Source organism: Paramacrobiotus metropolitanus, unplaced genomic scaffold, assembly GCF_019649055.1.
Source record: "Paramacrobiotus metropolitanus isolate TYO unplaced genomic scaffold, Prichtersi_v1.0 Parri_scaffold0000013, whole genome shotgun sequence".
Taxonomy (NCBI): Eukaryota; Metazoa; Tardigrada; class Eutardigrada; order Parachela; family Macrobiotidae; genus Paramacrobiotus; species Paramacrobiotus metropolitanus.
In genome coordinates, this window is record NW_026570233.1 from 1,583,622 (window position 1) to 1,611,044 (window position 27,423).

Sequence of the window (27,423 nt, forward strand, 5' to 3'; positions counted from 1 at the left end):
GTTCCATAGCTGAACGGATTCTGAATATAACAACTGGCCATTACGTGATGCTGTGGTGCCGATGATGATGATGATGTGATAACTGGAGTATACGTTGCCGCAGAAGGTATTCCGAGACTGTTGCTGCTGCTGCTGTTGCTACTACAAGTAGATTTTGCCGGCAAGAATAATCCTTCGTCAATAAGAGGAACTTTTACACAAGTATCAACTTCAGGCATAACAAAATTGTAAACTGATCGGTTTAATAAGCGACCAGCAATACTACTAATCCTCCTCCCAAAAATCCTCACGCGCTTAAATAGAGTAAAAAAGGGAGAGGATGAAGAGGCGCTCATCCAGAGTGATGGGAGGAGCTGCACAGAGAGGAAGCAGATGGGCTAGAAAGTATAGCAGGAACCCCCGGTGCGGCTGCCAGAACAGATGGGGTATATAATCAACTTACGCGGTTAACTCCGCTAAATATTGGTATTATTACTATAGACTGACTGCAAGGACAAAATGGATAGCGGGTCAAACACCTTCGCCGTTCCTAGCGGCGCTGTCATAAAACTGATTTTGAAACTGGCGGTAATGATGGTAGTAGTAGCGACAACAACAGTGACCACAACAACAACACTTGCTATAATACTGAAATCGATAATAATGATAATAATAATAATATTAATAATAATAATAGCGAATTTAATGGAGAAAACAGAGAACCTGTTGTTATATCGTCTTGGAAGAGGCTAGTTATTTTCCTATCGAGTGCGACGAGGCGTGGGAAATGTATAAAAAGGCAGTTGCTTGCTTTTGGACACCTGAGGAAATTAACCTCTCGCATGACACACGACAGTGGCCAATGCTCAGCCAGTTTGAAAGAGATATCTTGGGAAACGTTCTGGCTTTTTTTGCTGCCAGTGACGGCATAGTCATGGAAAACCTTGCAGAGAATTTCCTATGTGAAGTTCAATTGCCGGAAGTCAGGGCGTTTTATGCTTATCAGATTTTCATTGAAAACGTTCACAGCGAAACGTATTCTCTGCTTATTAATACGTATTTCCAGGATTCCGAAGAAAAACAGAGGTTACTGCAAGCAATCATTAATAATAGCAATGTTATGGAAAAAGCAGAGTGGGCAGCGCAGTACATACGCGATAAAGAGCGTTCTTTTGGCGAAAGGCTAATTGCCTTCGCCTGTGTCGAGATGATATTTTTCTGTGGGGCTTTTGCAGTTATTTTTTGGTTCAAGGGGCGAGGCATTTTACCTGGTTTGACATATAGTAATGAGCTGATAGCCCGCGACGAATCTCAGCACGTTGAATTTGCTTGTTGGTTATATCTGGGATTAGTAAAATTTAAAATCCCACCTGAAGTCATTTATGAACTAGTGTTAGAAGCTGTAGAAATTGAGTGTAGGTTTTGGGAGAATGCGTTCACACATCCTCTGCGGGGCCTTAACGAAGCCTCCATGAAAACCTATGTTATGTTTGTCGCTGACGTCCTGCTGAAAATGCTGGAAATGGAGCCGTACTTTAAAGTGGAAAATCCTTTGCCCTACATGGAAACTATCTCGCTAGAGGGAAAAACCAATTTTTTTGAAAGACGCGTCTCCGAATACCGCAAGGCTCATGTTGGCCAGGGTGCCGAAGTTATGAAAGAATTTACAACTGAAGCAACGTTCTAACGAATGCTTTTAGGTTAAATGAATTCTTGATTTCTTTGAATTTAAAACAGAAGCAACGTCTTGACTGCTCTCGTCGTTCTAATGTTTTTATTAGTTTCTCTATAATGTTGTTTTTTGCAAGGAAAAAACGATAGTAAAAAGCAATTTGCATTGAAAAAGCATCTTTTTATTCGTAGTCGTCATGTAAAAGCATATTATTGCAAAACAATCTTGGCGGTCTGCTATCATAGGGTGGTACATTTGATAGCGGTGTACGCGGCCATGGCTGTAGTTTTTAAGTATTCCACGCACTGTATTTCCTCCCAATTTCCCGTCCAATCACATTTTGGGTGAGCGCATTGTATAATATTGGTTGCATGGAATCCGTGAGCAAGGAGAAATTCGATATCGTTTAGATCAGGCAATTCTTTGTTGTCGAATGTCCTACGACGACTTTTGTAGGTCCGGCGGCGTAGAGCGCCGAACTCTACAGGATCCGGGTCGGTTAGGGAATAGTTCTTTAGATCTTGGCACTCTCGCTCAAAATGATGAATTATAGCAGCTGTATCGCGCCAGTACAATTCCTTTTTACAGTGATTGCAGCGTACAGTGCCTTTGAAATTGTATCCCCATGATGCCAGTACAAACCGCGTCCACTCTGATGTGCGGAACATAAGCAGAAAAGAATCTTTGTGCTGTTGATACATAGGGCATACGGCAGCGGTGGCCGGGGGGTAAACATCCAGGTCAGTGGCAAACGAGTCAGCATCAGCAGTAACAGGATCATCATCATAAGCTGATGATGACAACCGGCTTTCATTGTAATTGCCGGCATCATTGTCACTGCCTTGTTTAACAACTGCTGTTGTAATCTTTTGCGCTGCAGCAGTGGACTCCATAATTGAATTAATAGAAATGAGCAGCAGCTGCAGCACAGCACTAACCAGGCTTCATCAAACGCATCGAGTCAAGCTGTTTATATACAAACTGCTAAAACGTTTAGTACACAATAGTGATATTCCCGCTGAGCGAGATCCCCACTGAGCGGAAAGCCACCTCCTTCTAACTGATGGTGCACCGCAGGGCGCCGCAAGCACTGGGTAAACATGACATTAGCGCGTTGTGCTTTGCCGGGATGCATATATAAATAAGCTGACTAATGTATGTCACCCCGCAGAGTAAAGCTGCTCACCATCCGGTCGCTAACGAGCGATCATCATGACGCTGTTGTTTAGGTTATTTGTTTCTAGCTTTAGATTCAGTGTTCACACCTGTTGTCCCAGTGTTAGTGGTGGAAGAAGAACGACATCATCAGCATCAGCAGCTGCCATCTGCGTTAACGATGAAAATGAACCCGAAAAGCAGCAGCAGCAGCAGTCAGCGCGGCAAAAGCTTAACCAAATTACCGAAGAATTTATTGCACGAGAGAAAAGGTCACCAGCAACACCCCACCACAGACGAAGTCGCAACGACAAACGACAGCGGCAACAAAAGATTCGATGGGAGAAGCGAAACTAAAAGGCTCTACAACAAATGCAAAGACGTGCAAGCAGCATCACTTTTGTTTCGGCAAACGCGTCACATTGCATTCTCGTACAAGTTGTTTTACCAACAATTAAAAAACCTGACTGGTGGTGGTGGTGATAATAAAAGTAGTGGGCCTATGAACACGAAAAAATCAAAACAGCTGCTGGTGACGGAGCCAGCGCCGCCAATAACGACCGTATTGACACCGATGCTGAAGAAGAAAAACAAGAAAATCGTGTCGCTCTCGACGTCATAAAAAATCCCGCGCAGTTTTACGCTCTGAAATCAATAACGTCGCGGCATAGCAAAAGTTTAATGTCTGGGCAGGGAATTTTCAGCTAAAATTGAGTCTCTACCGCTAGAGGGAATCGATACGGTCTTGCCTATTTTGTTGGCGATATTGGAAGATTTATTCAGCAATCTTCGCAGCTACATTCCAAATAAAGAAGATCTTGTTAGCGTGTCGCTGGAATCTAGTCAGCTATCCCATCCTATACAGATGCGTCTAGCCGCACAAGACCAGGTTAATGCAGAAATGTTTCTCTATCTTATTGCCAACGCACTAACTTCAAAACTGAATTTTCGCTTGATTGGCCGGTATATATCAACCTTACACGCGTGCCAAAGCGTCCAGCTGGAGGTTGCGATCATGACAAAATAATAATAATAATGATGATGATGATGGTAAAACTAGAAAAAATAAAAAAAGTAATGCTGCTGCGCGCCAACACCACCTACATAACCTAATTCGAACCCCTATGGCGGCGGGATAATTAACGTGCGCAACAACGATATGCTATGCTTCGGGCGTGCCCTAGTTATATCAATGGCATTTGTTAATAACCTTCCTGCGCGGGATAACGGGAAATGGGAAACAGCTCTGCGATGGAAGAAAAGCGGTTCAAAAAATTGAAGCGATAAAGCTGTATCAGCAGGCCATGGTACCCTTGGCTCAGTGACATTCGCGCAATATACAGCCTTCCAAAACCTTCTCGCCCCTAACTATTGCCTTAAAATCTATAGAGCGCCCGACAATGAAACCGGGCTGGTCTACTCGGTAGTGAGGACCAGCAGGTGCAGCAGCCGCTTGTCTCTACAAGCAAAGATGTGTACCTGTTCTTGTCGGATAACCACTATACAGCAATAACAAAACCCGCTCGATTTTTTGGTAAAGCTAAGCAATGTCAACACTGCAAAAGTTCTGCTATAGGCTTGGTGCGGCGCACCACTGTCCGAAAATGTGTCCGAACTGTCAGCGCCCGGAATGCTTCTTTGAAGTGGAGAAAATCTGCGGCTTGTGTAATCGCGCTTTTCAAAATAAAGTCTGTTTTCTCTTCATCGCTCCAAGGTGGTGGACATAGGAACGGGAATGACTGACTGTCAAATGAGACAGAAATGCCTGGATTGCGGCCTGATTACCAATGCAAACAAAAAAGACACGGCGACAATCCGGTGCATTGTTGTGGTGAATATTTCTGCAGAAATTGTAAGATGGTGGTGGGAAAACTTCACCGCTGTTTTGTACAAGTGCACAAGGCGACACCGAAACCTGCACGGCCGTTTTTGTATTGTGATTTTGAAGCGGACATTAGCGGCGATCAGCATGTTCCAATTGCAGCAGCAGCAGTAGATGATCAAGGCATCGCAACGTCATTTTTTGGCCCGAAGGCCGGAATCCAGTTTTGTAGCTGGCTATTTGCTCGCTCCCATCTTAACCATATCGTCATCTTTCATAATTTAATGGGATACGACGGCAATTTCATTATGCAGTTTCTGCATACAAAGCAAATCTGGCCACAAGTCATTATGCGGGATTAAAATTTCTCCAGATTTATGTACGAAGGTTGCTCTGTTATTGCTCTGTTGTTGTTGTTATTGCTGTTGCTTGTTACTTTTACCTAATCCCCCCCCCGACTTTAACTTAAATCGTGTGTTAACATTTTAGGTGCCCAAGTTTAAAATAACATTGCGTGACTCTCTGGCCTTCCTACCGATGAGCCTTAGCGAAATGCCGGCTGCATTTGGATTCCCAGCTGCAAAAGGGTGTTTTCCGTTTCTTTTTGCGCGGTCGGAAAACTTCAATTACCGCGGAAAAATTCCCGATGAGCAGTACTATCTTAGCTCTCAAATGAAGTCAAAAGAATACGCTGCCTTTAAAAAGTGGTACGATGAGGAAGCTCTTCAGACAAATAAACGTTGGGTTTTTGAGAAAGAAATTATCAAATACTGCATTAACGATTGCCGTATTCTACGCGATGCTTGTCAGCGTTTTTGTACTAGCATGGCGGCATTGTCAGGCGGGTACAACCCACTAGTCGAGTCCGTATCCCTACCCAGCTTCGTGAATACCGTATATCGAGCACGCTTCATGCCCGCTGACAGCATCCAGTTTTTTACATATCGTGATCTTCACACGCATCGATCTTATTCTTTTGAGAGCCTGGAATGGCTGCATTATGTGGCAAAGTCAGAACAAAAATCAATACGTCACGCTCGCAACCATCCCGAAGGTGAAAAGCAGATTGGGCGCTTCTTTGTGGATGGGTTTGATGAGGAGAATAATGTGGTGTATGAGTATCACGGGTGCTATTTTCACGGTTGCCCAGCGTGCTATACTAAGGACGCCAAAACATATGGAGGGCAGTCGATGTCACAGCTGTTTCATTCAACCATGCACAAGCAGAAATGTTTAGAATCACGGGGATTTGTATACCGTTCAATTTGGAGCTGTCAATGGCGCGAGCTCAAGCGGCAGCAGCAGGAGGCGGTCCAGCAGGCACTAAACGATTTCTGCCATGTGGCACCAATGAATATCAGAGATGCGCTTTTCGGTGGGCGGACTGAAGCTTTTCGATTGTTGGCTCTGCCAGACTCTTCAAAGGGTGAATATGTATCATACTTGGATAAAATTCTCTGTACCCTGCTGTGTAAACAGAAAAGCTACCCGCTGGGTATTCCGGAAAAGATACTCAGTAACTTCAAACCATTAGAAGAGTATTTTGGGATTGCCCACGTGCGCATTTTGCCCCCTGTCAGCTTACATCTGCCTGTTTTACCCCAGCGGATCAATAACAAATGCTTATTTACGCTTTGTTGGCGCTGCGCCGAGCTGAACAATCAGGATGCCACATGTGGGCACACTGACGAACAGCGATGTTTCAATGGGGTGTATACAACACCCGAGTTAACACTGGCCATGTCGTTGGGATATACTTTAATTAAAATCCATGAGATCTGGCATTATCCGCGACAAGGGATCTTTTTCCCATTATATCAGTACATTTATGGCCGAGAAAGCGGCTGCCAGCAGTTACCTACGGGTGCATCGTGACAGTGACAAAAGAGCCTATCTGCAGCTGCTGTACGATCGCGATGGTGTAGTGGTTGATCCGTCCCGCATGGAAAATAATCCCACTAAGCGCTTGCTTTCCAAGCTCATGCTTAATACGCTCTGGGGACGTCTGGCAATTAAGGAAAATAAAACACGATTCGAATATGTGAAAGATATGAAACGATTTAATGATCTCTTCTATTCCGGTACTTACAACGTTTCTTACGTAGACGTTCTGAGCGATGACGTTCTGCAGGTGCAAAGTAGTTTTACTTGCGATGTTGACGGATCAGATCTGCATGCGAATGTAGTCATTGCGAGCTTTGTGACTAGTTATGCGCGCCTCGAATTGTACGCAGGAATGGCGTATGTGGGAATAGAACGGCTGCTGTATGTCGACACTGATTGCGTAATTGCTTTAGAGGGACAAAACTTGAAGAGCCTACCTGTTGGCGAGTGTTTGGGAGAATTTAAGTCGGAGATTGGTGAAGACCAAATTATTGTGTTTGTCTGTGGAGGTCCTAAAATGTATGCCTATCGAACGCGCAAAGGTTCTGAAGTATTTAAACTGAAAGGAATCAGCATAAATCAGGGTAATAAAGATTTGTTTACCGTGGACACGCTTGAGAAAATGGTGCGAGATCCCAGACTGGTTAAGCATTCCGTGAACCCATACAAGATATTCCGGATTAAAGGAAAATGGCAGTTAAAATCCAGTGAACAACGCAAAGTTATTCGTTTCACTTTTGACAAGCGCAGAATCTTAGAAGACTTTCGAACGGTGCCTTTCGGCTACCATCCGTCAGCAGAAGTATAAAAGCCAGAAAGTTAAACACTTGCCAATTGTTCTGCTCCGTTACTGTTACCGGAAAAAATGTTTGAGCAATTTAGTTTTGAGCCGCTTCTTGTGCACCCGTTCAACTTGGTCTGCAGCTGCCAAAGCCAAGGTGGCAAAACATACTGGATTTCGCGGCTGCTCGAAATGCGCAAGATTACTCCTTTTCCTAAAAAATCTATTTTATTTTCTCTTACGAGTCGGCTTTTTTTAAAACCATGAAACGTCATACGAAAAATATTGTTTTTATTAAAGATATTCCAAGCGATATTGCAGAGGAGAGTTTTACTAATAAATGCGAGCCATCACTGATTATTTTAGACGATCAAATGCAAAATATAGATAAAACGTAGTGTCACTTTTCACTCGCGGCACCCATCATCTCAATCGTTCAGTAATTCTGACAGTACAGAACGTATTCTACCAAAATCCTTTATGAGAACCATTTCGTTAAATGCGCATTATTTAGTGTTGTGGAAACAGCCGCGCGATATGCTGCAAATCGAGATTCTCGCTCGACAAATGTACCCTCGTAGTTCTAGTTTTTTTATGGAAGCATATAAATCTGCGACCGCTCGCGATTACGGTTATTTGTTCTTGATTTCAAGTCCTGTACGCCAGATGTTCTGCGCGTACGTGCTTGCATTCTAAACGAAACCAGTGACCTTTACCAGCGCATTTACGCCATAAATACAACATCTATGGAGGAATTTGCTCTGGTCCCTGTAAAACACTTGACGGCCACTGGATCAAAAATGGTGATGACACGAAAGAAAAGTAAAGGAAGCGGGAGCGGCGCCGGTAGTTCAAAGAGTCACACCAAGAGCAGTAACAAAAGCAGCAGAAAAAAGAAGCTGAATGCTGGCAAAAAGAAACGTCACAAAAGTGGTAAAGAAGGCGCTGGACTGGGGATCGCTAGCTAGCTAAAATGGATCTGTCTGTTTTTATTGTAAATAGCAGAGACAGTAAAATAATGTCTTTATGTATTACTGCATGGTGGCTGTATATGTCAGTAAAGTTTAAATTATGAAAACAGATGGGTCACTACCGTCAGAGCGCTGAGATTTTATTGATCTTTGTTCAACATGTTCAAACACAGGTACGAACATCATTTCTTCACAATCTCACAAACTTCACTATCATCACCGTCAATAGCATCTCCATCATCATCGTCATCATCATCATCATCATTCACATCACCCTCATCGTCGTCATCCCCACCTTCAATATCACTACCGCAGTTTGCTTTAGTGGAAACACGGTCGACGCTATCCGTAGTCTCATCATTATCATCATCATCATCATCATCATCTTCATTGTCATCGACAAAACCGTTGTTATTGTGGCCGCCAGGTTTATTACTATTTCGGATTTTATAATTCGTCCTTTTCTTCGGGTTTCCGGTTTTGTTGCCGCTGAATTTTCGCTTATATTGCTGCTTTTTCGAGGAATAAGGTGGTTGCTGAGATGATTTTCCTTTCCGTAAAACTGGTTGGGGCTGACAAAACTTATTATCCTTCTGCCACTCTTTTACTTTTTCTCTGAATTTCTGAGCGCGTTACTGATTTCCGAAAGGTACTGCAGGGGAAAATGTAGTCCACATCTAGTAGCTACGTATTCGTCCTTTTGTTGAGATCTGACGATAAGCCGAATGTCTGCTCGCGGCTGGTTCTCTACATAGGTGCTCAGGCTTAGCATTACCTTGGTGGGCTTGTGCTGCAAGCAAGCAGGGATATTTAGTAGTGCCTGTACTACCGCTTCTACTGCGTAGTGACGGAAATTCGTCTTTATGTAAAGTAGAGCTCATAACAATAGGCGGAGATTGCTGAATGATTTCGCTGATGTTTTTTTCCGTGGGAAAAAGAATTATGTCCAGGCGCGGCTCGCCTTTCAACCAGCTATTTGTAAGAGCAGTTATATTCATTTGATAATTTAAGGTTTTTCCGAGAGTGCTCGTATTAGCCTGTTAACGGACCCATTCAGCGGTCTGAACATCGAAAGAATATTTTCGACACCGCGACCGTTTTTTAAAATTGCCAAGGTGTCATTAATAAAACTGCTAATTAAAAAGATTTTCCGTTTAAAACGGCAGCAGTCTCATTAGTAAATTGATTAAGCATTCTCCGCTTCTCGTAAAAGGCACAGCGTTGTTAGTTGGGTTGCAAAAATTAAAACTAAAAGGTCGGTTGGCTATAGCGATGCCAAGCGGAAATAAGATACTCATGAAAGGTCATTTTAGCAAATGCTTATGCCCAGGGGCGGCAGAAGAGCGCAACTGTTCTCGACAGCTCCGCTCTCCTTCCGCTTTTATATCCAGCACAATCATCATTCCGCCTATGCCAAAATATTATTGTTGAAAACCCTGCATTTGTTTACAAAATGTTTACAGAGAAGGGTTATTGCATGCACTTACAACAAGAATGAACGGGGCGGTATTCAACAGCGTTTCGTATTCCGATCCTCCAGCATCGTCTTGGCTTAAAATTTTCAGATTACCACTACCAGCATTGCTCTTAGTATTTCCATGTGCCATTTTTCCGTAATGCCAAGCAAAGTGAATTTCGCGCATTCAGCATATTGCTCAAATAGCCTTTTTATTGAGTAGGGTAGTAAGTAGGTCATGATGTTAAATTGTCAACGCCTCCTGCTGCCTGTTGGGGCAGACTGGAGAGCCTTTGTTATTGCCTGGCAGCAGCTGCATGGCAGAAGGCGCACAGCTTGTCGTCTGGCAGGGCGGAGCATGTCCAGCTGGCTGTTGTTTACGGCCAGATGAACGCAGCTTACCACCCGCTGCTTCCATGTCGGTGAATTGACTCATGCAGAGCATAGGGCGGCTATGGAACCCACCCCCACCGCGCAGAAAACTACCATTATAGCGGAAGCGTATAAAAGCAAAACCGTAACTATTTCAGCTAGCTACTCGATCAAGTTGTTCAGCGGCAAATTTCCAAAATGTCCGATTTTAGTCCGCTTATTCAGCAGGATACAGAGCTTGGTCTGAAAATTGTTTGGCCAGGAATGACGATGAAGTAGCTATTAATCAGCTAAGGGCAAATGGCTTCACCCCGTTAATCTTCTCGATTCCTACTTATGCGCTTATTGTGGACGGATAGATGTTGGATTAACTACACAAGCCAATCCAATCATTTGTCATATTCAGAAATATTCTGATTGCGAAAAACTCCGTGAAATGTGTATGGATGATGCGGATGATGATGAGCGCCCTATCAAGCTGAAGTTACCGGAGTTTCCAGCTTTTCAGAACCTGGACGATCGCCTGAAAAGCTATGCCCATTGGCCCGTGAAAATTGCGAAGTCTCCCTATGAACTTGCACAAGCAGGGTTCCACTATTGTGGACGAAAAGATATGGTTAAGTGCTTCTATTGTGGACTTATGGTCAGTGGGTGGATTAGCTCGGATGTTCCGCTGCTGGAGCATCTGCGCTGGGCCCCCAGTTGTCTCTACGTTCTCCCTTACAGATCGTCGCATGCCACCCATATATGCCACGTGCTGCTCACCAACAGACAGCGAACCATCATCATCGACAGCTATAAGCCCCAGATCGCCACCCACACCCTTCTCTGACCCGAAAAACTGACCACCACTAAACAAGCTTAATTAAACGTATCGGACTTGCTTCCTATCACTGAAGGTCATTGAAGATTACTATCAGCAAAATAAAAACCACCGCTGCAATGAGTTCCTGTCTGTTTACTATTCAAGTTTGAAAAAGGTTTCTGATTCTAATCGGATTGCATGAAACAATAAAATAAAGACGGTACCAGAAAGTTGTCGCCGGCGCAAAAATGTTTGTAAACCCTAAAAAGTTCATACGATACCGTTCTTTCAAGATTAAAAACCAAAACAAGTAGCCTGTAAATTGAAAGATCTGACCCTCATTGTCAGCTATAACAAGTAACTGCGCAGTAAGCCATCGCCAGTAAAGGAGGAAATGTACTGCCGCAAAAACAAAAAATTCAACAATATCTTCCCATACAGTAGGGAGAAAACGATTTCTAAAACAGCTGAAGAAATTGCCCGGACGATATTCCTTGCAGTTGGTTTTCTTAGGAATTACGGCGTAAAAGTGGCGCTGGATCTTGACGTTCATGATGCGCAAAATCGGAAGTGATTTATCCACGACACCATCTTTGTTCGAAACAGGGCGAAAATCGAATGCTACCGATCCGTTTTTCGTGGGAAATAGGAGAGCTTTCCTTTTCATCTGCAAGGTATATTTTGCCATTTTACATTTGACAAAAATAGAAAACCAATACGAAAATTGCTTACTGGGCAGTCCAGTGGCAGAGATCCAGGATCAATGAAAGGACTGTAGCCATCATAGCTGTAAATCGCTTGTCCGATGAAAAGAGCTATTCCGCCGCCATGTCGCTCCATACCATATCGATCTGCGTTCACTGAGGCCGCGGAAGACTCTTCCTTAGAGAGGCAGGCGATTTTAAGGAGTTCGGGAAGGTACGCGGCTTGGATTTCGGATGCGAATTCTCATACAGCTGCTCGAATGCCTGACCATAATGGAGCATTCCAAAGACGGCAGCCAGCCGCATCGCAAGGTAGTGCTCGTCACTTCCCGTCTTTGCCAGTGAGATGGCTCGAAAGAAACAGTTGCCATCGCCAGGCACGTTGTATGCTGTGTACTCTTCACAAAACTCCACTGATTGCAGCATTTCGTAGTGCCATTTGCAGCCCACATGCCGCGAATCGACATTTTCTACCAAAATTTGGCGTGAGGCAGCCTGGGAGAAGTCTTTAGTTGTAGTTGTTCCGCGATATTTCCATATTGCTACTTTAATGTAGCTACAAAAAAAAAAAAATGAATCGCTCGCTCCCACATTATACATACGCACACATGCGACACACACACAAACACACACACACAAACACAGGGTTTAGTTGTTATCCTTACATTAAGGACAGCAAGGTGGAACTGTTCAGCCGCAAGCAGTGTGGCGTCGACACAACATCTGTCGACCAATTCCAACACATCCACAATAACGTCCCGAGTGAGCGATGATGGGGAGAGAAGGGGAGAAGTCAGCTGCAATTTGCAAGATGCCGCATATTTCTAAAGAACAAAACAGAAATTCTGATGATTCTGTGCAAATATCTCAGACGGATTTGCCGGCAAAGCAGTGCTTTTTACCTCCTGGTCAACAAGCGCGCTCATCAAATGGTTGAAAGCGCCGCGACGGTGATCGGCAGAGGCGGTGCCTGCCAAGAGCGGCAACAAAACCTCATCCGGATACAATGTGCATAGCTTGCTGAGAAGATGCTGATTAATATCGACTTCGATTGTGAAACTCGGCTTCTTGACTTCGCTCAGAATCTCATTCCCGGATTTGGAAGGCGACGACAGTGAATCACAATCATCAATGGGGATGATATTCTGCAAGCATTTTGTGTGTACAGGCTACAAACGTAGCAGTGAATCCTAGAATCATACCTCTTCAAGGACCATTTCAGGACCTTCCTTCGGCTCTACGTCGATGACTACCGCAGGGACAACGGGCAAAAGATCGCGAACGTCTACTAGCGCTTCCATGCTTCCACTGTTTTGTACGACTGGCCCCAAGGGTGTTTCGGCGATTAAGCCTGCAGCGCCGTCATCAACCACCAAGTAGCCGCTAGCGCCACACTCGTAAATGCTGGAATAAGACTTCAAATCGGCTTTCACGGGCTCGAGGGCATCAAAACTCGACGAAACATCAAGGAGCTTCTGGCGGTGCTTGTACAAATCAAGCTTCTTTAGCTCGTTCCCAATTTGTTGTAAAGTCTGGGGTTTCTCTGCCAGTAGCTGCCGGTGTGCTGCATTTCGGTCCGTGCTTTGGGGGTGTGGATCGACAGTTTCTACCGCCTGTTTTTTTGGACCACTTGGCTGCTGCAAACCGATTGAGCCATTAAAACTGAAACGTGAAAAACTTAAACGAGCATGTTTTTCACATACTTCGGTTGCGTCTTCAGCATCATTTTTGGCGTTCACTGCCAGCGAAAAACCAAAGTGAGGGGGATTGGGTTCAGAGCCAGAGCCGCGACCGCTATCCTGCAGAGACTGCGCTTCCGCATCGGGCTTCACGGAATTCGGAAGCGATTGTGACGTGCTGGCAACTTCCATTTCGTCATTGGGAGGAATACTGTGAGTAGGGGATTGTTCTTCTTCCACAGCATCCAATGAGGTTGATGACGGCGACGGTGTCGCAGTGCCCGGTTCCTGTCCGGCAGACGCGGTAGGACTCTGTTCTGCTGACACAACCACCGAATCGCTGCTGCCTCCATCCCCGGACAACGACTATAAAGGCACGCACATTATTAACAACGGGAAGAAAATTTACGAGCTTGGTACTATGGATACAGTTCCGGCAACGCACCTTGATTGTCTTTCTACGTTTGGCTGATGGCTCCTCATCGCCGGTGGAAGGATGATGCGCTTCTTCCTGATTGTGGTCACCATTGTGCTCATGCTCTCCGTCGTCTTCAGTGCTCTTAATAGCACTCACATCCGCCCCGAAGTGCTCGTCCAGTGTGCGGCAGCGTTTTCCTGAGCTTGCCGGCAGCGGTGTGGAGTGGCGCATATCACCGGACGATGACGTAGTGGAGGTAGTGACGGGTAGAATAACAGGTGGCTGTTTAGAAGCTGCTGCCCTGCTATACGCTGTCCGCGTTGACCGAGTCGCACCTCTCGAAAGCTTCACAGTGGACGGACGTTTCTCTTCCGGCTCTGGCAGCGCCCGTTTTGTCGTTGGCCAGGGGACCTTGCGCAATTTTCCCACCGCTTTTTCTGCATGCAAGGAATAGATCAGTCAAAATGTTGCAAAGAGAATCAATCGCGTTTTCAAATATCTTACCACTACATCTGGCTTGCAGGCCTGAATGATGCTCAGGCTCCATCCAGAATCCGATCAATGCGAAATCGACCATGGGCCAAGGATCATCTTTGCGTAATTGGCGCAGGTCGTGCAGCTTTCGAGGGGTTAGAAGAACACAGAAGAGGCTGCCCAGTTTGTTTTCACGCCGGGCCAGGTTATCGACAGCCGGCTTTGCCCTTCGCTCCACTAGATCCCAGAGTTGATCGAATTTCGACTGCAGCGCGCGCGGATAGCAGGCAATTTTGAGAAGCCAGCCTATCGCTTCGGACTGATCTTTCGTCAGAGCCTGATGGTCATCGCAAATTCCAGGCATTGCGGGCTCAAGATTTGACAAAAGCGTTGGATAATGCTTAATAAACAACAGCTTAGCTGACGCGAGCGGCTTGCTTTGTTGAGTAGTTGGAACTGGAGTGAAATGAAAGCGGTGGTCAGGATTCGTAATGGGAACGGAGTCCGGTAGATCTACGGTATCATCCACGGCCTGGTCATCACTGAACGGAACAGGAACGTTATCTGGAATCCCAAGCTCTTGTGCATGCTGTCGTGCAACTACTTCGACACATTTCCTGGCTGTACTGAAAAGCTGCTTGCCCGTGTACTGCAGGGCGACCTGCGCGTTGACTTCCTGAGCTCGACAACACAAAACTTCTGCTCTTCTGCCGTGGGATTCAGGTACAGACAAACCTGCACAACAAAACAAAGAATACAAATGTGAATTTTAAATAAGGCATTGCGAGGACTGATGAACACGCACGTCCAGTTCTTCCCATCCCATCATTTCCGCCGCGGCGCACCGCTGTGCACCTGTAAGAGTAATCCTGTTAAATACTTTTCTACATGATGCGCCTAGCGTAGTTCGAGATTGCATACCGTCGTAGATGGAAATCTTGATTTTGCCATTATTGACCAGCTTTTCCACGTCTTCCCATGTACCATCCGGTTTATTGTAAAACACAACTCCCGTAACTGTCCAGCCAACTGTGTCGGGAGTTTCGTCTGTTCGATGGTTACGTAAATGGTGGCGTAGATCATTGGCATAGCTTAAAGAGACTGGCCGGACATCCGGGTGCGGGACCTTGCTGCCCCAGACCAGGCAACTAAGAGGAAATTTCCGCCTAACCAGGAACCGCGTTGTCAGAGCCGGTGGTTCAAAAGAAGTGGGTTTTTCTGGCAACAAGATATCGTCCTGCCTTAGGCGCTCCTGAGCTGCATATGCCCGACCGGAATAGTGGTACCATTCCACTGACTCCGGAGCGGAAGATTGGAAGTCAGGTCAAGCTGGGGATTATTTGTTGCCTTGGCAAGCTGGTCTCGGGCGTTTAACCAAGCTTCCATCTGAAAAACTTCCATTCTGCACATTCCGCGGGAGGTAGCCTTTGGATCTGTATTGTTGGCAATATCGTCAGGGCATTGACGATAGAGATCCGTACCAATAACTACGTCTCTGTAGTTATGGATATCCGCAAAGTTTCCTGCAATGGCTTCATTACGTCCAATTTGTCCGCCTTGATGGATCACCCGCAGCCGACAAGAACGAGATCTCCCGGTCCCTGCTCGATGTACCATGCATGACCTCCTTGCCGCAAGAAGTCTCTCCAGTCGGCCAGGATGAGGAGTTTGTGAAGATGGTTCACGCCGATATCGTCACACGTTGCGGTGTCTGGCGCGATAACTTGAGCGTACTTGTCTATTAAAATATTAAAACAAACAAACAGATGACACCTAAGGACGTTCTCATATGGGAGCCACACCCGTTGCAATTATTCTATCGCTTTCTTACCTGCAAATATTTTCTTGGCCAGTGGAAAGTGCTCAACCGGAATTCCATCCATGACTTAATGACGCTTTCTAGTGTGAACAGGAAGTTGAAAGAAGCGAGCATCCCATCTTCACAGTGAGAACCGAACCCGGTAAGTCCGGCTGATATGAGCAGCTGATTTTGGTAATGCCGGGCCGAGGACCGCGCTTGAACATCCGGTCAAGCTCTTTAAGCACACAGGGCACTTCGAAATCGCACAACTACAAAAAAAAAACAATGATTCCCCTACGTTTACTTAATTCCCCTACGAAGATGACACTTAGCAAAAAGGACGCATGCTTTAATTATGCTTACTTCTGGAACAATCTTCACTTCGTCTACAAAGGCATAATAGCCGACGTCTCGGGATGCAGCTTGTGAATGGCGAAGTGCGGCAAAGAATCTCACGCCGGCCTCAGCATCGTGCCGCCCGGGATTTCCCTTCAGGACATCACTGGCATCTAGCTGGCGTAAAATGTTGTTCTCTGATTTCCAGAGCGCACGTTTGGCACATTCATCCCAAGATAACCGTTCATCAAGGGGACAGTACTGCTTGCCAGCATTTTGAATAACGACTAAGCCGTTAGGATTGGCCGTGAAGAACTGTTTGGAATACGTTAGCTGTCCGTTCCTTTCAAACTCTTTGAACGCGGATGTTCCTGCATATCATTTCGCGATATGCACAGATGTTTGTTACCGGTCACCTGAAGATGTTCAGATGGATGTTTTAAGAAATAATTATCGTGGAAGTTTTACTAGCACAAAGGTTATGGGATAGGCGTTCAGCAGGCAGTTTATAGACAGACACACACCTTCATAAACAAACTGCGTGGGAATTGGTATTGACCGGGGTTTTCTTTCATTTGAAGATATTCACGCTTAAACAGATCGTAAATCTGCGGTCCCACATTGTTCCGATCGAATTTACATTCCACCTCGCGCGCTTTGTGCAGCTGACCAGGAAATTCAACGTCAAGGTTGGCAATATCGTTGCTGGATAAGCAGCCCATGGGCACTGTTGTTGCAGCGGGGAACGACATTGTTGAGGAATTACTGGGGAATACATGAGCGTGAGCGTTAATTCTAAATGTTACAAGAGTATAATTATGCTGGTTTTTTAATTGGCTACACGATGGATACAGGGCAGTGTGTCTTTAAACATGCTGTTCCTAATATTATTAACTGCAGAAATTTACCTAATCCGTACATATATGTTTGACAACTGCTACAGATTGGTAGAGGTTAGAGTTATTGACACTCGTGTTTTGCTGATAGACTTCTGATTCCATTCCACTTCCTTACCATCATCACACATTCTTGTTTTGAACAAAGAATTACATACAGCCCAGTATTAAAAACAAAACAATCAAAAAACTAATAACTGTTATTAGAAATCTATACCAATCAGCCATGAACAAGATACACATCATCAACGTTAGCATGGAAAAGAATCAGGAAACAAAGGTTTTAACACAAATCCAAATCTTCATTCCACTCTCCGCTGGTCCATCCTTCACCATCAGATCTACAAAAATGCCGTGATAGTTAGAAAATAACTCAACAGACTGCTGCTATGTGGCAAACGATGCAGCGGAAAAGATTATTGCACCTAAATAATAATATTCTACTGTTATTATTTTTCTTGTCTCACCTTACTACTACTGCTGCTTCTTCTCGTTGACCTTCTTTTTCTTGCGCCGATCATTGCGGAGACCTGTGCCGAGCTTGCTCCGTTCTTGGCCACGGTCTGCCGCTCTTTCCGCTGCTTCTCGGCACGGTGGGCACGGACGGCAGCTTTGTGCTTCTCCTCAGTTCCTTCCGCTCTTTGGCAGCGCGCTCATCAGCATCCTTCCGCGCCTCAGCCGCCCGATCATCGGCCGCTTTCTTCTCCGCCGTGCTCGCTCATCCGCATCCCTCTGCTCCTGCGCTTCCCGCTCTTCCTTTTCCTTCTTTGCCCGGGCAGCTCGCTCGTCTGCCGCCTTCTGCTCCGCTCGACCCGCTCCGCCACTCGCTGCTTCTCCGCTGCCTCACGCTGCGCCGTTTTCTCGCCTGCAGTTCGGCTGTACGCTCTGCAACAGACAAACAATTAGCATTAAAAACTAAGAGAACATAAATTTGACACAGAACCGAATCTTTAATTCACTGCACTTAGCATCATACTTTGGGCGACGCGCTCAATGGCTCTATACATGGCAATGTACAGCCGATCGCCCATGGCGGGAGCAATATGCACATTGTCTGTGTGCAGGAACTTGTCCTTATGGTCGGCGACATTCCCAAGCTCGAAGGCCGGCATGTTGATGAAATGCCAGTTGTTCCGGGCATTTTCGCCCTCCACGCAAAACTTCCGCAGGCTTTCATTGATATAGCCGATGGCGATATTGCAGTGGGGGCGGTTGATCTCGGTCTCCGGCACTTGCACCACAAAAATTGGGCTATAATAATGCTGCAGGGCGTTTTTAACAGCATTTAATTGGCTGATTATGTCGGATGCCGGCTTGTGGTGATGGGTAGTACTTAAGCGCTTCCCGTACCAGAAATTCTTCACATCGTTGGTGCCGGCGAGGAGAATGAGCTTCTTCCGACGGTCGGCAGGAGGCAGCGCGGTCCCGTAGTGGGCGCGGGCCAGCTGGATCATGTTCCACAGGACCTGGTTGAAGGTGGCCCCGGCCTCCACGTGGAATAGGGCATCGCGCTTCGCAATGGTCGGGTAGCGGCGGTATACTACGGTGGTCGAATGGCGCCAGCCCTTCCCGGACTTGATCCAGCTGTCCGTGACAAGGAGCGTACGGCGGCCCTGGGAATCGGTTCCACTACGACCTTCACCTGTCCATATTCGCCCACAACGTCAGTACTGTTGAGGCGCTTCAGCTTCGTGAATGCTTCTTCGCTCAAGAAGCGGTATTGGGATTCGTGTTCCTGAAGAGGTGGACGCGGATGGACCAGGTAATCGCAGTTTTCAGCATCTGGAATTGGGATGTGTTCGTCGTGTGTCAACAGTTCTGACTACTAATCAGCAGCTGTCCGGTAAACCGATTGTGAGTCAGTTACGCGGACTGCAGGCGGTGGCACACCGACCGATGCGCTGCTAAACCAACGGTTAGTCAGTTGCCACAACGCATCAATCGGCAACTGGTCCTGATGGAGAGGTGCAGGACAGCAGGTGGCTGGAATACGGCACGGACACGTCGCGGCAAAGAGGGCAGGAGGCGATGCTGGGATTGCTGAACCAACTGTAAAAGTCAGTTACCGCAATACCCCCGCACTACCGGAAGGAGCTGGCTTGGACAGAGACTGCGGAGCGAGGAACGGCCGGCACTGATCAGTCAGACGATTCCGGTGGAAACTGCAATAGAAAAAACACTGGTAGATACAAGTATTGGTACACGTACACGTACACCTACACCTACACCACTACTGCTCCGCAAAATATGCACAGAAAATATTCATATAAGCTTTCCTTGTTGCCAGTATACTAAAGTATTAGATAAATCAGTACTGTGACTACTTGCATAATGTGCAGAGAAAACACCTCAACCGCCTGCGGGTTGCACTGGTCTGAACACTGACTTCGCTAGTTGCGAAGTTGGTCACTACAGCCCGTGGGTGGCTGGTAGCTTGCCCGCCAAATACACGAACATACAATTCCGTTGCACTTTAGACAGCAATAAGTGGCAGCAAAGAAAGATGTCGATGATAAATTTCTGTTTTCAACACTTATTCCATTGCATTTTAATTTTTTGGGAGCAATAAAAAAAATAAATTGAAATTCATTAGAAAATAAGTTCGAACATTTTGAAATTTGGTCAATAGTCAGTCTTCCCAATGGGTCTTTCTTGATAAGCCTCTCACAAATATCTGTTGCTGTGGAATACGAAATATTTAGTTTGCGCTTTGTGCAAACTATAAATAACTATCTTTAAGGAATTTTGTTGTATTTTTTTCGATCAAAATCGGCTTATTGAGAGCGTAAAGCTATAGCAGTCTTACTGGAAATGGGTTATTATTATCATTTTCTTGTGCATTTTGGCTTGAATTTTTTCGGTTCTTCAAAATTAACAAACAGTGAAAGCACTGCATCGAATTGTATTTAATGTTGATATCCTCGGGTGGTACGGTATCATTGAATCTACCATAATATTATTGCAATTTTGTTGATGAAATATTTTAAATGCCGATATTTCCATAAATCAATTTTGGATTATGCGAATTTGAGAATTACCTAAACCTAGACTAACGGAAGTGGAGAATACAGCATAATTCACGAACCAATAACTGAAGAGGATTCTCAATAAACAGAAAGATACAGTGTGCAATTTAGTATTTTAGAAATGCACATTTACACTATGAGAACGCTGAGAAATAATTATGCGAAAGCAGACGGAGAACTTACAAGTAAACAGGCAACTCAGCGGGCTCCTCGATATGCGATGGCACTTGAAGGCAGCCGTAGTTCTCGGTAGTTTTCTCTTCGCAGCAATTCTCTGATCTCGCTCTTCCGCAATGCTCAAGCCTGATACCGTTTCGCAGTATGCCCTGTAAAAAGCAAAGAATTCGATTCGTTTCTCGATAAATATTGACGAACCCGTAGCCAGTGCACGTCGATTCATTTTACGATCAGCAGACATACAGATTGCAGCAATGGTCGAGGGCTAGATGTGCTAAAAACATAGCATTCTGCATCGTAAACAACAGCGCTAAAATGCCTGCTTACCAGTTTTTACGACTGCTTTCCCGAGTAGGAAGAATAACACGGGGTGGCTTGTGGTGTGGATGAGGATCCAGATCCTTTGCGTCGCAAGAGCACCTCCGCCTCAGATCAAATTGGCAGGCCGCGATGGACACCAGAAGCAATGGAAATTAACGGCGAACACAGAGATATTTTCCCTATAATCTCCAATACACTCCAAAAAACTAGTCAGCGATGACTAAATTAAAAAACCTCAGAAATTCACGCTGGTTCTTCGTTATGTGTTAAGCTTCAGTCACGCACGCGGAACACTGTGTGGCAAGAAGTGTGCCGTGTGCCTTGGCAACTGGGCGCAGGCAAATGCAGGTAAAGCTGTCTGCGCTGTATCTCTAACACATATACAGCGCAGTTATATGTGCGGCGCAGCCTGACCACCCGCAGGCTGGCTGACACCTGCTTCGGAGGTAGCGAAGCACGTCACTTTGGCCCGTGAGTGGTTGACGGCTTTATTAATATTTTAATTTAATATTGATTTATACAGTTGTTTATTTTAACTTTGAAAATAGTATTATTTATTATTTTATTTTATTATTTAATTCCAGGGGCAGTTGGGGGTGGCTGCTTCTGGGGGGCAGTGGATCAGGGGTGGCGCCCAATGGCGCCAGAATGATCACTTATCATCACCTGGCCCTTGAATCTAAAACTCGTCCCCAACAACACAGAGCAACGGAATCCTCTCAAGCCGTCCCAAATGGTCTTGAGCTCCAGTAGCGGGTTTTGCATTCTCGAAAGCTACAAAATACCGACAGATTCTGTGTTAAGCGTTTCAAGAACAAATTACTCGTAATAAAAATAATTGCAATTGCGCCTGCAGTAACGGGACACGGCGTTTTACAGTAATACAATCATAGTTAAGAAAAGATGAAATATGCACTTTTTTCCTTTAGACTTTTAATGGTTCGTGAACTGGTTTATCTAGATATCGTAATGTCCTGTAATTCAACTATGGATATATATTAAATAACCCACTTTGATTCCTGTCAAAGCCGGCTGCATTTGGTCATTCAGAGTGTTCCAGCCAAACTGTGTTGTGATATTACGCTTGTCCGCCAAGCAATAAGCGCCGGGAGAATTTTTTGTGTCCCCTTCCTAGAAAATACACGTAAACTTATTGAGAGTTACTTCGCTTTCGTAGACGTTCATGAGTTCTAGAAAGGGAAGGTTGCGCTGTAACAGCACCTCGGAAAAACTTATGCCACCCATTTGTGGGTTGTTCCTCCAAATGCTTCTTCCAAAAGCGGAGAACCCCACAGATCAATGCGTGCGAAGCCAAACGGAGCGGGTTGGACTATCGCCAGTGCGTCGCAGTAGTGGAAGTCTATCTCACCGTCACCGCTCATTGGGCAACCATTGGGAATGCCAATACACACAACACCGTTGTGTCCACAAACATTTTCCTTCATTACTTGTGCGTTGGCTAATAACGCAAGCAAGCCGAAACAGATCGTGGAAAGAATATACATTTTGTAATGTGGAAAATGTACCGAACGAGAAATACCGAACGAGAAATATAAAAACCAAAATAACTCATAGATCGAGTCGGGCGTATTTCGGTTTAAATATACGTAATTTTTTTGGACAGATGACCGGCTTTCGAGAGTTTCAAACGATTACTTCGAACAGCCGTAAATTTCGGATTAAAGTTAAGTATAACGTTCTTTATAGCTTATTTTATTGTCTTGTACACACATTATTTGCGCTAGACTCAATATTTTACGACTTGTTTTGTTAGTTCATCCGTTTAAGTAGGTGAGCAATTAATCAAATATATAGGTGTTTACCGGTTATAGAGTAACATAGTAACACGTCAATGCTGAACATGGTTTGGTCGTGATTTTTGCGTGATCTTCATTGGTCTGCATTGTAACTCTCTTCTTTATTTCGATTCATAATTATGACAGTGTTAACCAGACACTACTGCTACAAAATTAGGTCCAGACACTACTGCTACAAAATTAGGTCCAGACACTACTGCTACAAAATTAGGTGTTGCATTGTTGCACTTCTGTGAACCATCATATTACGTGCGATCGAATATGTTGCCGGCATGAACAGAATATGCGCAGAGCCTGCTGCAATAAGTCTCGTGAGCGATGCTGTGGGTTTTTTCATCTTATCGGTATTTTGGCGGTAACATATAAACGACGCTTGATACTGCGCCATTTCCATAGCGATGATGAAAAGCACCTAAAGAAAAAAAACGCTTCGTGGTTTGCTACCGCTCGCAGTTTGTAGAAAACCGCGAAAATAATGAGTACCGTACCTAAATTACCTATTTGACAGGGTAAGAAATTTTCTTCTCCCCAAGCCCAGTCGCACTGCAGAAAATATTCATATCTGGCACGTAATAACTGCACTCCAATATCTTATCGTTCAGTATAATGCGAAACAATTTAATTTTGCTATCAATAATTTAGCAACGTTTCGTATTTGTTTGCAGATTTCCCTGCTTAATCGCTTACTGATAAGTTACACAAAGATTTTATCTTTACAACGCCACTATTCACTTATTAAGTTTAATTTTGCGTGATGTTGTACTACGGTTGTAGAAGAAAACTGTATTATGACAGTGTCCCAGGCGACATAATAATTATTATTAAGAAGTTTAGATGCCCGTACGAACCATATGGCGCAAAACGTGCCATTTTAATGTTCCAACTGAGCTTCGTAGTCGCCTTTCCAACTTAGCAGCATTAACTTACCGTATCATGGATTCACCAACGCGGAAGTTATTGTTCAAGCCAGGTGACTTGGTTGCCGTAGCGCAACCATGGATTTACGTCTCGTTGCCAAAGTTTCTGGATACGGCTTGCTACCACTGCTTATGTACGCCTGACAAAGAATTGAAGCGATGTTCCCAGTGCCATTTTGCTCGATATTGTAGCGAAAGCTGTCAGGTCAGTTAAGTTTTGGAGAAAAATAACTAAACTAATTACTTTAAAAAAGTTTCGTTTTATTTCTACGACATGCTAGAGTAATTATAATTTCAGAAACTGGATTGGAAGCCTCGTCATAAGGACGAGTGTCCTTTGCTGCAAGAATTAACCCGGCTTAACGGTGACATCTTGAAAACTCACTGCCCTGAATTTGCATACTGGCTCTTAATAATGAAAGTGGTAGCTAAACTGAAGGTGTGTTTGCCTTCAATTTTACCCAACAAACTTCCATGATTTCTCCAAGCAAAGCGTTTTGTAGAAACGTCGCCAAGACGATCTGGAAACGTATCATAAATTCCATTCCAATCCAGAGGCCGCTGCCTTGGACCCTATTGCACAGTCGAACTTTAAAGAATGGTCTCCAGGCTTTGATTACATTGATCCGGGAGTAAAGCTTTATTTACGTCCTGCTTTGTTTTTCGATGTGTACAGCAAAGTTAAGTTCAATGCCAAAATAATTGTGGGCACCCAAAAGGACGGGTCGTGCGCTGCTGAAGGACTGGCACTGTACACACCAGGCGTTCCGGAGGCGGTTGTCGGTTGCAATCGGAATGTGGTGTATTACAGTCGAGATAATAAACTCTTTGTCAAGGCCACTAGGAATATATATCAAGGAGATAAGGTACGTGGAAAATGTGTAAAAATGAATAAGGAATATTATACCGTTAGATCATCTGAACACTATTTGTTTATACAGAATATTGCCTTGAATATACATATACATATAAATAAAGGGAAAGGTAGTGGACGGTGTACAGAGTGGTCATCTTGTATTAATCACGGGATCAAATAATTGCAGGTGGTATCTTCCATAGGGTCACCATTTACGACCCCGAAACAACGTGCTGCTACGTACGCAAAGGTTTATGCCGAATGCTCCTGTGAAGCCTGTACAGATCCGTCTAAGGAAGCTGAGCGAAACGCTTTTAAGTGCGGAACGGTTGGGTGTGCCAATGCTGTGCCGTTGGATGGGCGGTGCCGAGATCCATGCGAAGAATGCGGACGAATGAACAACGACAGAATGGAGGAAGCCAAATATTGTGTTGCTTCTATTCTCAAAAAAGCTGATTCATTTCACACCGTTCATACAATGTCTGAGAATGATGTCTCAAAACTTAGCTTGATGATCCAACACGCCGCAAAAATTCTCCATCCAACAAACTTTACCCTTGGGTTGCTGTACAAACTGGCGGTAAAAACCGTATTATCTGTCAACTTCGGCATAGATGACACAGCCTTACAATGGATCGAAAAAATGTTATTGCCAATGGAGTATGTACATCTGCATCTTTTATTACCGGAAACGTGTTTTTAAAAGGTGTATTCGCAGGTTACATACAGATGGCTACCTGGAAGAAATTGCCCAGAACCTTCACCATGTCTGTCTGCGTTATGCGGGCGCTGGTAACCGGGAAATGGTTGAAAAATATCAGCCTAAATATCGACGCATTGTGGAAACTGTATACGGAGAAGACTCAGATGAAATGAAGATTTTGCGCTTGAACGAGCTAATGACTACCTGCAATTTAAACGCGGCATTATCCCGTTGAAGGGAGGGGATTTAAATGTCCCAGACAGCAACGAAACAATTGAGACAAAAGAAGAATTGTCTACTTATTTACTGACTTGTTCGGATCATTGCAGATTTTAAGTGATTTCGTTGCCATAAACCGACTTAGGAAACACTTTATAATGAAGTTTGCAGAAGTCCATCTACAATGTAGGTACATCTGTACAATCATTCAGTATGAATAGTACACATTGCATAAGTCGATTCTGTGCGGCCCGGAAAAATTTGTCGATACAGACTGACTGAAACCAGGACAAAAAATGGGTAAGTTTAACGGGGAAGGATCTATATATAAATATGCAGCCATATGAAACAAACTGTTGCTGCTAGGTATGCGACTACGTATCAACGTATTCCCATTGCGGCTAAGCCATCGAGTCCGCGACGTATTTTGTGTATTCCGTCATATCACAAAAATCCTCCAGGGGTGCCGTGGTATTTCCACGCGGACAGTACGAGGCGAATGATCGGTCCGTGTCATGACCGGTATTCCGGGTCTTAACACGGGTGACCATATAACTGTACACCCGCCCTGAAGGTTCGGCTGTGCCCTTCGTAATAAGACCAGTGGCCATCGAGTAGAACGCCATCGTGCCTAGATCGGTGTCGTGACCTTTGACTGTAAAACTTCCTTCAAGCATCAAGGAGCAACGGAATCCTTTCAAGCCGTCCCATGAGGTCTTGAGCTCTAACATCGGATTTTCCATGATAGATAACTAAAAAATACCCAAGGAATTCTACATTTACGCATCTCCAGGAACAAACCTATGGAAATCGCCTTTATAATAACGGGGCATCGCGTTTTAATGTGATCATCATAAAAAGCAAGATCAGACCACTTTTCGTTAGCTATTTTGATTGTTTGTAAACGGGTTTGTAAGCATAATTTCTGCTGCAATTCACCACTGGGATGAAAGTCTTACTTCGGTTCCTGTCAAACCAGGCTGCATTCGGTCTGTAAGAGTGTTCCAGCCAAATTGCGTTGTAATGTTGCCTTCAGCCGCCAAACAGTAAACGCCGGGAGAATTATTTGTATCACCTTCCTAAAATTTCTTCGGAATTATCACAACATCACAGATCTAATGAATCAAAAATGGCATTATACCTCGGAAAAGCTTAAGCCAACCCATTTATGCGTTGTTCCACCCACTGCTTCTTCGAAAAGTGGAGAACCCCACAGATCAATGCGTGTCCAACCGTATGAACCGTCCTGGATTATCGCTAGTGCATCACAGTAGTGGAAGTCTATTTCACCGCCACCGCCCATTGGGCAACCATTGGGAATGCCGATACACACAACACCGTTGTGTCCACAAACATTTTCCTTCATGACTTGCGCGCTGGCTAGTAGCGCAAGTAAGCCGAAAAAGATCGCGAAAAAAACATGCATTTTGTAACAGAGAAACTCTAGCCGAAAAGCAAGAATTTGAAATAACTCACCACCGAGTGAAGCGCATGTTTGCGTTAAATATTTGTTCACTGATTAGATGACCGACAGTCGACAGTTCCAATGATTACTTCGTGCAACCATAAACTTCGGACTAATGTTTACGGTTCTTAGTTTTTTATTGTTTGTACACGTTATGTGCGTTATAAGATCTGATGGTTTATGGTTTGTCTTCCTAGCTCACTCGTATGCACACGTTAATAAAGTACTAGAAGTACATGCATTGTTTACCGGCTCTAACAGTTACACCGGCATGGATTGTCCGTGATTTTTGCGTGATCGTGTTCGATCTTGCAGCACCAGTGAAATCTTCGTTCTACAGAAGTACGGCTGGACGTGTTGCTGGCATGTTCAGAGTATGCTGTCTGCTATCATAACAAAATTAATGCTATGCACATACGATGCTGTGGTTCTTTCCATCATGTTTTGATGGTAACTTCCAGACTACACATAATACAGAATACTGCACCCGCTTCGTTCTTAATCATGATAAAAATACTCAAAAAGAACTACTTCGTGCATTGCTACCGATTTGCAGTCTCATATAGAAATTTTGGTACAATTAACGTACAGTTAATGTTGACTTGATACAATTAATGTTGCACTTTAAACTGCTGCACTTTAGAACCGTAATTCCCATTTTTTGGACAAATTAGTGCCAGAAGTTGCTGGCGAAGACTCAAGGTGTATTCCATGAAT

The 27,423-nt window shown here is 44.6% G+C and overlaps 5 protein-coding genes and 1 long non-coding RNA gene across 7 annotated transcripts; 2 read left to right on the forward strand and 4 right to left on the reverse strand.

The window, feature by feature from the left end:
- Positions 1-498: 498 nt before the first annotated feature.
- LOC129584229 (uncharacterized) lies at positions 499-1,666 on the forward strand. Its single transcript, XM_055476347.1, has 2 exons — positions 499-567; positions 728-1,666. Exons 1-2 carry the CDS (start codon positions 499-501, stop codon positions 1,664-1,666), a joined length of 1,008 nt encoding a protein of 335 aa, XP_055332322.1.
- Positions 1,667-11,754: 10,088 nt separating this feature from the next.
- Positions 11,755-16,055, reverse strand: LOC129584230 (uncharacterized). The gene is made up of 12 exons (XM_055476349.1): positions 16,004-16,055; positions 15,797-15,910; positions 15,094-15,429; positions 14,978-15,027; positions 14,846-14,907; positions 14,203-14,714; positions 13,726-14,135; positions 13,305-13,646; positions 12,804-13,238; positions 12,504-12,746; positions 12,208-12,425; positions 11,755-12,157 (listed from the first exon to the last, which is right to left on the reverse strand). Exons 1-12 carry the CDS (start codon positions 16,053-16,055, stop codon positions 11,755-11,757), a joined length of 3,177 nt encoding a protein of 1,058 aa, XP_055332324.1.
- A 1,868-nt stretch (positions 16,056-17,923) lies between these two features.
- LOC129584231 (uncharacterized) lies at positions 17,924-18,855 on the reverse strand. The gene is made up of 3 exons (XM_055476350.1): positions 18,848-18,855; positions 18,182-18,789; positions 17,924-18,090 (listed from the first exon to the last, which is right to left on the reverse strand). The coding sequence occupies exons 1-3, from the start codon at positions 18,853-18,855 to the stop codon at positions 17,924-17,926; spliced, it is 783 nt and encodes a 260-aa protein (XP_055332325.1).
- A 311-nt stretch (positions 18,856-19,166) lies between these two features.
- LOC129584274 (uncharacterized) lies at positions 19,167-21,021 on the reverse strand. Its single transcript, XR_008689862.1, has 3 exons — positions 20,736-21,021; positions 20,415-20,557; positions 19,167-19,367 (listed from the first exon to the last, which is right to left on the reverse strand). It is a non-coding gene; the product is annotated as an uncharacterized LOC129584274 (long non-coding RNA).
- Positions 21,022-23,328: 2,307 nt separating this feature from the next.
- Positions 23,329-25,395, forward strand: LOC129584262 (SET domain-containing protein 14-like). 2 transcript variants are annotated; one of them, XM_055476383.1, is made up of 5 exons: positions 23,329-23,668; positions 23,762-23,902; positions 23,967-24,329; positions 24,507-24,979; positions 25,038-25,394. In XM_055476383.1, the coding sequence occupies exons 1-5, from the start codon at positions 23,381-23,383 to the stop codon at positions 25,255-25,257; spliced, it is 1,485 nt and encodes a 494-aa protein (XP_055332358.1). In that variant the 5' UTR covers positions 23,329-23,380; the 3' UTR covers positions 25,258-25,394. The 2 variants fall into 2 exon arrangements, with proteins under 2 accessions (XP_055332358.1, XP_055332359.1); XM_055476384.1 differs by lacking the exon at positions 23,762-23,902 and having other exon boundaries at positions 25,038-25,395.
- On the reverse strand, positions 25,348-26,880 carry LOC129584263 (uncharacterized). Its single transcript, XM_055476385.1, has 3 exons — positions 26,383-26,880; positions 26,201-26,320; positions 25,348-25,993 (listed from the first exon to the last, which is right to left on the reverse strand). Exons 1-3 carry the CDS (start codon positions 26,665-26,667, stop codon positions 25,643-25,645), a joined length of 756 nt encoding a protein of 251 aa, XP_055332360.1. The 5' UTR covers positions 26,668-26,880; the 3' UTR covers positions 25,348-25,642.
- Between the last annotated feature and the right edge of the window lie 543 nt (positions 26,881-27,423).